At 47.9% G+C, this 9,313-nt stretch overlaps 1 protein-coding gene across 1 annotated transcript in view; it reads left to right on the top strand.

Annotated features, from left to right (window-relative positions):
- The first annotated feature begins 3,394 nt into the window (after nucleotides 1–3,394).
- LOC147701248 (suppressor of tumorigenicity 14 protein homolog) overlaps nucleotides 3,395–9,313 on the top strand; it is a 134,217-nt gene continuing 128,298 nt past the window's right edge. The window contains exon 1 of the mRNA XM_086929994.1: nucleotides 3,395–3,563. Coding sequence (XP_086786120.1) covers nucleotides 3,534–3,563 — 30 coding nt within the window. The 5' untranslated portion in view covers nucleotides 3,395–3,533. The remainder of the gene's footprint in view (nucleotides 3,564–9,313) is intronic.

Here is a 9,313-nt window from a genome sequence, read left to right as displayed (position 1 = left end):
CCTCCCTTGTCACTGCTGCTTGCACCCCCATCTATTATCGCTTGACCTGTCCACCCATCCCTGCTTGTTTAACATGTTAGCTGATTTTTACTGAAAACACTCCTAAGGTGCACAGACGGAGCTGTGAGATGAAAGGATGTTCGGGGTGGTTAATATTGCTGCATCTCGGCGGGGTGGGGCATTTTTGGTTTCACTTCATTGTGGCTTCCTCTTTACCCCGCCATTGTCTGCCTGTCTCCCCGCACTCTTCCGGTCGTTGCTGTTGTGGTTGAATCACTTTTTAGGCTAATCCAGTTTTGCCTCTTACGCTGCTATCACCTCTAACATACGGGACATATATTTCTCCATACAACCTCCCTCGTTTTCTTGAGGCTAGTTTGCAGCAAGCCTTCAGAATGCACGATTTGTTACAAATTACATTACATTTAATTAAGAGCCGTATGACAGGAAACATGCAAAGAACGCAGCAAACACGGACATGCTGTCTGCCTCTAAAGGCGCGAGAATGCAGCTCTGAATAAATTGCCGGCAAGCCGCAGTAACCGCAGTGAATTTCACATCGTTCTATTGTAATCAGCACGCGCGCCCTCCAGCAGGTGTTCATTCCCCTGTCATTTAGGAGGAAGGAGACGAAGATGGCAAAATGATACAATTTAGGAGGTTTTTTTCAATACAGTGTTTTTGTGACTCGCCCTACATGTATAAAAGTCTGAGGCAGGCTGCACTTACATGAACATTATGAAAGCGCCACGTACCTTTAACCCGGCGGTGTCTCCAGAGCTGGCTGAACCAATGTGCCTTGTTGCATGTTTATCATGAGTGAAAGGAGTATGTCCGCTAGCATTAGGCTCGGCGCATGCGTCCGTCCAGCACCTGCTCGGACTCTAGTTCCTTGCAATCGATCCCCTGTCACCGTCTTACATCTTTGCCTCTCCCTTCACCGTCATTTATTTTCATTACGTGACTTTCTGTACCTGGCTTTTTCATTTTTTTTGTTCTTCGTTGTCTGCCTTGCCTGTTCTCTTCCACCCTCTCTCCAGCATCTGACTTGCCTACCGCTACCGTCAAAATGCGGCTGGCACGGGTAAAAGCAGTGAGGTGTGGCGTTGTGAGGAAGTCGACAGACGACCAGATAGGTCAAATTAAATAAATTAAAAAAAAAACACATCAATTGCCCTCGACGCACCTGAAAATATGAGACTGTGAAATACACATTACTAAGGCCTCTGGAAGAGGTACTGGTCTTTGGAGTGTCTCAATCACTCCCGCTCTCCCCTACACTCCACATCCCTCTTCACTCTCCCGCAGACACTTACACCTTCGTTGCTATCCCCCTCTTTTGAAACCCTCCATCTGTGCATTCTGCATGTGCCTCCTTCCATCTCCTTGCCTCCAACACCTCCGTACACACACAACGCTCCCACTCGCCTCTAAGCACTGCATTTACTTTCTGCCTGTCAATATTTTGGCAGCTATGTACCTCTTCTGCACGCTTTCACATTGGACCCCGAATACAATTGGTGCTTGTGACCATTGCTCTGTGCGATCAGCAGAGAGGCCAATGACTAAATGGGCGTGTATGCTGAGCACCTTTATGGCTCATGGACAGGCACTGTGAGAAACTGCCACTGCCTTCTGCCTCAACTCCAGGGCGCTGTGTCATGGCCTGTAATAAACATCCACCACAACCTGGACTCACAGACACCTAGAACTGTCTCTGTTTACAGTGAACACTATACAAGAGTTTTATGGTGCATGACAAAACCAGTGGAGGCTCCTCGAGGGAGTGCTGCGGGCGGTGGGCGGGGCATGGTCAGGGATAGTAAACTCTGGCATACAGGCAGAAGGGAGTTAAGTACAGGGCACAACTCCTAAAAAAAAAAAAATGTGGGGCACTGATGTCACAACAGGAAGTGATGTCACAAAAGGTGGCTTGCACCATCAGACTCATTGCCTCCCCTCGCTCACCCCTTAGATGCGATTGCATCAGAAAAGCCAGCACGTGAGCAGCGTTCTGAATGAGCTCTGATCTCGCCCCAGAGAGGCCAAAGAGTGAATGTGTGGCTCCATTTGCTCCAGTAATCGAGCTCCTGGTAAAATAAGTGGGCGGACGCCGTCCAGCGTGGCACCCCGACTCCAGCACTGGTTAAGTATATAAATAAATAAAACAAATTACATTGCGCGCGCTGCATTGTCATTTGGAAAAAACACTACACAAAAAAGAATGCAAGTTTATGTAACATATTCACAGCTATTCCTCAGAAATCAACTAGTCCGGTCACCCCTGTGTGAAGCACAGGATTTCAGGTTACACATGTTAAGCCATACCCTTAATTACATAGGCCACGCCTCCGACTCCTGAGTCCTTTCAGAGACCCCCACTTTTTTTTGTCCCTCTTGAAGCCTTTAACTGCTGTATCCTGTAACCCTGAGGGCGGCTCTGGATGGTAAGACCAGTTCATATGCCTTGCTCCTGTACAAATATATTAGTGCAGCAGCTGGAGAAAACTGTCCTTTTCCAGCTGTATTTTAGATTACCTTTGTTTTTTGGCAGGCCCACTGGAATTATACGGCAGAAGAGGACCAGGGGTGACTAAATTACACAATTTGTGATAGTATTCCTTCATTATTCTATTTTATATCCACGTTACCACTATCCGGACAGGAATTGTACCTCTTATGTTCCGGTTAAACACCCAAATACAGCAGAAAGGTGACCAGTCAACCTTTGCAAAGGAACCCCCTCCTCTGGTAGCAAAGCGTGCCCACTATTTATTTGGTCATGTTTGACCCATTTGAGCTACACATAATGTTTTTGTTAAAATCTGCATATTATGCATCTGATGATTTATCTGACATACGGGAAATATATAGGTATGCGGAAAACACGCCAACATCGCATGGTTCCAGTGGCTGAGGGTGTGGCAGATCAGATGTGATGGTGTGGGCGTGTGGCCACGGGCGCCCCGGGGCAAGTCTCGCTCCCGCAAAGTGACGGGCGTGCTCCTCACACGCAGGATAATCAGTCTTTGAAAATGGCGCTGTGCCTTTAAGGGACAAAAATGTGAAATCGGGAAAACCTGTCTGACCACCAACCTCACCTGAAAGAGACACTTGAGGGGGAGGGAGAGATAGACTAGAACTCCGTCAGAGGCCGGAAGTGATACTGGTGGTACTCGCAGAAGGAACTCCACCTGGGGCGTTGAACAGAGCAGGGAGTCACTCGGAAGCTAGCGGGGAGAGGTGTCTCTGGTGCGCGTAGCGCTGCGGCGGGTGCAGGGAAGATTGAACTACTGAGGCCAGCGGGGCGGGGAAGGCCCTCGGGGGTTTCAGGCCAGAGGAGTGGGAACCCCTAAGTTTCTTCACACCGCGGGGAGAGGGTGAGTGACCCCGAGGAGGGCGGGCTCAGGTTAGAAAGAGGGAGGGAGGCCGCAGGGTCGTTGGCAGACGGTGACTTCCCATCAGGGTGCCGAGGACAGGAGCGCCCCTTTCTTACCGGCCTGAGGAAGGAAGCCTCCGAGGACGCCACTCTCATGGCAGGATCCGTGACATTCAAGTCGGAGGTAAGTCACCCCCGATACACAAGCCCCCGCATTACACATGCCCCTCTGCACGCGAAGCCAAGGGGCTGGGTGTTTGGAATGGCCAAATGTCCAGTGTCACCTGGGCACCTTCAGTGCAGTTTCGGGCTTTCATTCATAGCTCTTGAGAGCATTTCTTGTTAAATGGTTTCATTGAAGACAACAAAGACTACATCTCCCAGCAGGCACTTCTTCTGTAAACCAGCGCCCTGGACAGGACCAGTGAGACGGTGCCAGTGATGTCGCTGAAGCATGCTGCGTCTAGTCATTTGCTCGCCCCATGTAGAAGTCCGCGGAGGGGGACTTCTTTGAATGAGTGACTGGTTTGCTCAGGCGGCACGTTTGAACTGTTTGGTCTGGAGAAGCACAATCTCAGGATTTGAAACGTACAGTGGCTGCAGTTGGCTATAATAATAGTATATTTCTACCAAAATGAACCCTTTTTAGAAACATTAAGATCATGAAAGACGTGGGGTTGGGGGGAGGGTTAACATTCTAACCTACACCGTGTAATTTGCATGTTGCTCTTTGATGGCAGCACATGGCTCACTCTGCCAGGGTTGTGACTTCAGAACTGTAAGTAACAAAAGTGTCTCTGTGACAAAAGCAGTAACCTACTGAACTATCTACATAAAATAGAGTTCAGTGATTTGTGGGTCCACATTCTTTGCAGCAGGAATATCAAACCTCTGCCCTACTTCATCATAAGTGGAAAGGGCCACTAGACAAAGCCCCCTTCCTGCTCTCTGTGGAGCAGGAAGGGGGGAAAGACTCCTACCCAGGGCCGGACTGGGAACCAGAACCGGCCCTGGCAAAGTGCTCGGCCGGCCCCCCTCCGACCCCCCCCCCCCCCCCCCCCCCCCCCAAGGGAGGGAGGCGGGGCGCGACCGGCTCTGTGCCAGGGCCGGTTTTCGGCCGTTTTTGTTACAGGGCCGTTTTTGCAGCAAAAACGGCCCTGTAACAAAAACGGCCCCAGGGGCCCAAAACCGGCCCCCAACCATGCGGCCAGTCCGGGCCTGCTCCTACCCCAAGTGCACATGTAGTGACCGGCTGCGCGCGCTTGTTGTTCATGTTTTGCTTTATTTAGCACCGTTTCTTAGCAAAAATTGCATCCTCGTGTTCATTTTGGAAGCAATGGGATATTTTGTGCTAACAAAATTGCGCAAAATGCAGGTAGTAAGTTGAGGGAAAATCCTGCCCCAGGAGCACATTTAGCGGCTGATCCTGCCTGGCGGCGAGGAAAGTTCCTCGGTAAAAAAAATCACTTTCCATACAAACCAGTGTTTGGATGCTCGCCATCATGGTTGGTGCTTGAGAACTATTGTTGCCTTCATTGGCAAAGTTCCATTTGGAGGCTTTCAAGGGGCACATTATTTCCGTCCACCTATTCGGTGTTCCATTAGTGGACTAAACCGCTGGCCTGTCCTTCCTTTGTCACCAGAGTTTCTTTAAATAGCTGTGATGTGTTCCACTTCGCAGAATACTAGTGACTTATAAAGCGCATGGTTACTTCGACAGCAGTGTCCCAGCACTACGGTTTCACTCCCAAAGACCTGATCAGATGAATCCTAAGGTACTATACAGATCAAAAAGCCAGGTTTTAGCTTCTTTCAAAAAGCTGGCTCTGTTTTCCTTTCTAAGGAAGAGGGGACAGTCTCTCCCATTTCTTGAATAGCTGTAGTGGTGCCCTTTTCCCTCTCCCATTCTCCAAAAAGCTTTAATGTCTCATTTTTATAATCACAGATCATCTTTTCACAGTTCCTTAATTTTTTTTGGTTGTGCTTCAGGCAGGTTTGCCAGAAGAATTGTAAAAAGGAAAAAAAAGTTTTGTCAATTTAGCATGCCTTTGCATGGGTAACTCAGAGCAGCCATCGCTGCAATTCCCTTGGCAGCAAGGTAATAGTAACAAGTCGCCCCCAATGCCACATGATTCATCACTTAAATATCTGCTTTAAATATGTTTTGGAAATGTAACCATTTTTCTCCGAACACAAGCTTATGAGGTCTGCTGCTCACAGTTTCGTCTCAGGTGAACACTTTTCAATTTTGGTGCATGGATATTAATTCAACCAAGCAGAACCTTTAAATCTAGTAAGCTGGACTTTACGCAGAAGAGCCTCTTGCAGGTAGCTGGACAGCGAGCGACTGTTCACAAGCTACTGTTTGGAGAAGCCTGGTCTATATTATTGGGATAAAGGCAGAAGTGGAAAACGTATCCCTAGAATCTGGAGTGGGACCCCTCTTCCCTCCCCCCCCTTAAAGTGGTTGCCAAGTCATCCACCTTGGCCCAGGAAGAGAAGCGCTTCGGTGTAAGGGATGTGTCTCTGCCCTCGGTCAGAGGGTCAAGCAGGGATTTGGCCGGGTCGATGTAAGATCCTACCTAGGAAGGGGCAAAGGGCTCATTGTTTTCATTGACTGAAATGCACCCTTCCACAATCTCTCATATGCAATCTCTACTTTCTTGTCTAACTTACTTTTGAGCCCTAAATCTAGACAAAAATGATCACTCTACCCGCTCCTTGCTGATCAAAGGTTTCCAGGTCATGGTTCTCACCCTTGCACGAGTGAGTTGGAAGGACCCAAAAATAATGTACAGCAGCGCTCTAAGTGAATAACTACTTCAGACCTGGAGGTTGAAGGGTTTGTGATCAGATCAGGGTTTTAAAGTGCTTGAAATTAATGAACGCACCTAGACCTCTTTTTCAATACTAGGTCAACCTCCTTTTGGTGGTTCCACAGGAGTGTATTTTGAAATCTCATCATTGCACATATAAGAATTCATGGTTATTATTTGAGGGATGTGATCGTTGTCAAGATGATGCTTGATCACAAAAGTGGAAAGTAAAGGAAAGCATCCTTCATAACCAGTTTGCAAATGAGCCCACTAGAGACCTCGAACTCATTTTTTCACCCACTTCATCAGTGCTGTTTAGCATCCTATAATAAGAATGTAGCAACCGTGGTGGCTGGCTTGTCCAAGGGTGGTGAGTCTTTGGGGGCACAAGGAAAAAAAATAATTCACTCACCTTGTTAGCGAGACCTCCTCCTCTCTTGGGTGTCTTCCAGGAAGCTTCTGATGCAGGAAACAGCACTATCCAATCCTGGCTTTGCTTTCTCAGCATAAAAGCAGCTCCCGGATTGGATCGAGCAGGCGCTCCTAATAGCACTGGAGGCCTGCGCTTTCTCTAACCCAGCTGTGTTAGAGAACCTTGAAATAAGTGTCGGACTGCTCTTCTCAAATTGGTGGGCCAAAGAGACATGCACATTTTAAATAAGCATGGGCGAATTTTGCGAATCTCGCGTTCGCGAATTGGTGGGCCAAAGAGACATGCACATTTTAAATAAGCATGGGCGAATTTTGCGAATCTCGCGTTCGCGAATTTTGCGGATTTGCGAACTGGCAATCCGCGAATTTGCGGATTTTTTTTTTTGTGTTCGTGCGGGTTTCTGCCAGTTCGCGAGGGTTTTGTACAATTTCGCAAACGCGAACTTACCTATCGGGTCGCAAGTTTTGCGAACTTGTTGTTTCTACGTGTCCAGCCTGTTTGGGACACTCTTCTTCATCACTGCCACTCTCTGTCACCACTGCCACTCTGACTACTCATGCCACCCTCTGGCCCACCCATGCCACCCTCTGTTTCATCACAGCACCCTCTGGTTGTCCAGTCAGTGTACATTATTGTGGCAAAGCAAAGCACACCTTCCCTGCCTCAAGTGACCTGAATTAATTTGGGGCTGATTAATGTGTCACAGAATATTTTTTTAGCTGGCACCTGCTTCCTTAGTGCTTCCTGATTAGTGATCTTTTGCACTTGCTAAGTGCTTTCATTGTTGCAAAATTAGTTACAACACCTGCCCTGCCCCAACTGACAATAATGCATTAGGGGCTGATTAATGGATTTGAACTTCCAGCCTGGCTCCTGCTTGTCTCCCTTAGCTGTAATTCAGGACCTTTGTGGCATATGTGTAACTATTCTGAGGTTCAGAGCAGGGTCACATAATAGTTGCAACTGGCAACTGAACTCTGGAGGGGCCCCTCAGGAAGCACTACAGGAAATGGCTACTAATGATGAGCCTGAACTTTTGAACCTTTAAGTAGTTTCAGTTTTGCTAAGATCGTATTTCTGCAATTTAGCGCTTATTCGCGGGGCGCGAAGTTGTACTGGGAAGCCGCGAACTCACGCGAACAGTGCGAGCAAGCCATAAAATCCGCTGCTCGCGGATTTTGCGGGAGATTCGCGAATCTCGCGGATTGCGAATTTACCAAAAATCCGCGAGCGAAACGGATTTTCCGCCCATGCTTAATTTTAAAGCACATAGCTCCCTGCTGCCGCTCGGAAGAGCTGACCCTCCCCCCCCCCCCCCCGTTCTCTCCTCACACTCAGTTCAGAACATTTTGCTGTAAAATAAAACAGTAAGAAACTTTATTACTGTTTTATTTTTCAGCTCTGGGGCTTCGCTGCTCAAATCGAGGAGCCGCCCCTGTGCAGCAAGAGGTGGAGGAAAGTCCACAAATGAGCATCTAATTCTGATTTCAAAAAGTCAGGCTGGATAATGTACCACTCCTCGTTGAATGTCCTTGTTTGACCGTCACACAAGATTTCTCCAACCGCTTAAGTATTGAGGTCACCACTTAAGATCACGACAAGAGGATGGTCATGATTAATTTCTATTTTCACCTTTTTTCAGCCATAGGAGAAATTTGTTGAGGGGGGGGGAGCTCTTGGAGTAAAACATGGTGCGCATGCACTGTTGCTAGCCAAAGATTTTGTGTACAAGAGCTTCGAGCCCGCCCATTGCTTGCCATTCGTCGGCTTCATTGTCACTCTTATTTGCTGCCTCCTAATTGAACAGCACATGCTGGCTTCACTTACCCTTCGTTTGTCTGGATCATGTGACAAATGAAATCCATAATTATGTGGAAATTGCCACTACCCAGAATCTCACAATTCCGGTAGCCCCGATCATGAGGAACGACTATTTAAAGGTGTTACAAGCAATAAGATGTCACTTTGTAGCTATGCTCTGAAGAGTTTCCTTCTCCCTTTCCATTTCTGTATAATGCCATGCAGGGCAGGAGGGGTCCCGCCATGTTACCTTTTCTAAAGTACTCGACCCCATCCCCCGACCTTTTACATGAATAGATACCGGTTAAGTAAGAAACTGCCCTGGACGCAATAATTTTCTTTGAACCTATTGTGCATACAATCTATATTCGGGAACGCAGCTGTGTGGCTAGCCTTTCTAGACCAAATACACAATATTTTTACCGCCTGATACAGTTGGAAGAGGGGGGTGTCTTTACTCTTTACTTGGCTGGAGATGCAGCCACACTGCATAAGGTTCATTATCACTGCCACTGTGAGGAAGATTTGGCATAGTGTTTTCAATGTGGATGGAACCTGGCACTTTGCTTCAGTGTTGGGCATCTGCTTAGCCTATGCCAGGTCTGGGATATTGGTCTGTTGGGTGATGTGTGGCACGGAGTCCAATCCGAAGCACAGGGCATGTATTGGATGGAAGAGAGTGCGGCATAGACATCCTTTATAAAGAAGAAAACGTGCAATGGGTGAGGTGGGGTGCTGGTCTAGGCAGCCTGCTCTGAGGGATGGTAACAGTGGAACACATCACAAGTGACCTTTTTATCCCGAGTTATTCATCTTTTTTTTGTGTTCATCCCATGCAGTATTGTGATCACCAGTGCAGTGCCTCACCTCTTTCTGCACCGCCCC

Source organism: Lissotriton vulgaris, chromosome 7, assembly GCF_964263255.1.
Source record: "Lissotriton vulgaris chromosome 7, aLisVul1.2, whole genome shotgun sequence".
Taxonomy (NCBI): domain Eukaryota; kingdom Metazoa; phylum Chordata; class Amphibia; order Caudata; family Salamandridae; genus Lissotriton; species Lissotriton vulgaris.
Note: the sequence above shows the minus strand (reverse complement) of the source record. Positions and strands in the feature narration are given on the sequence as shown.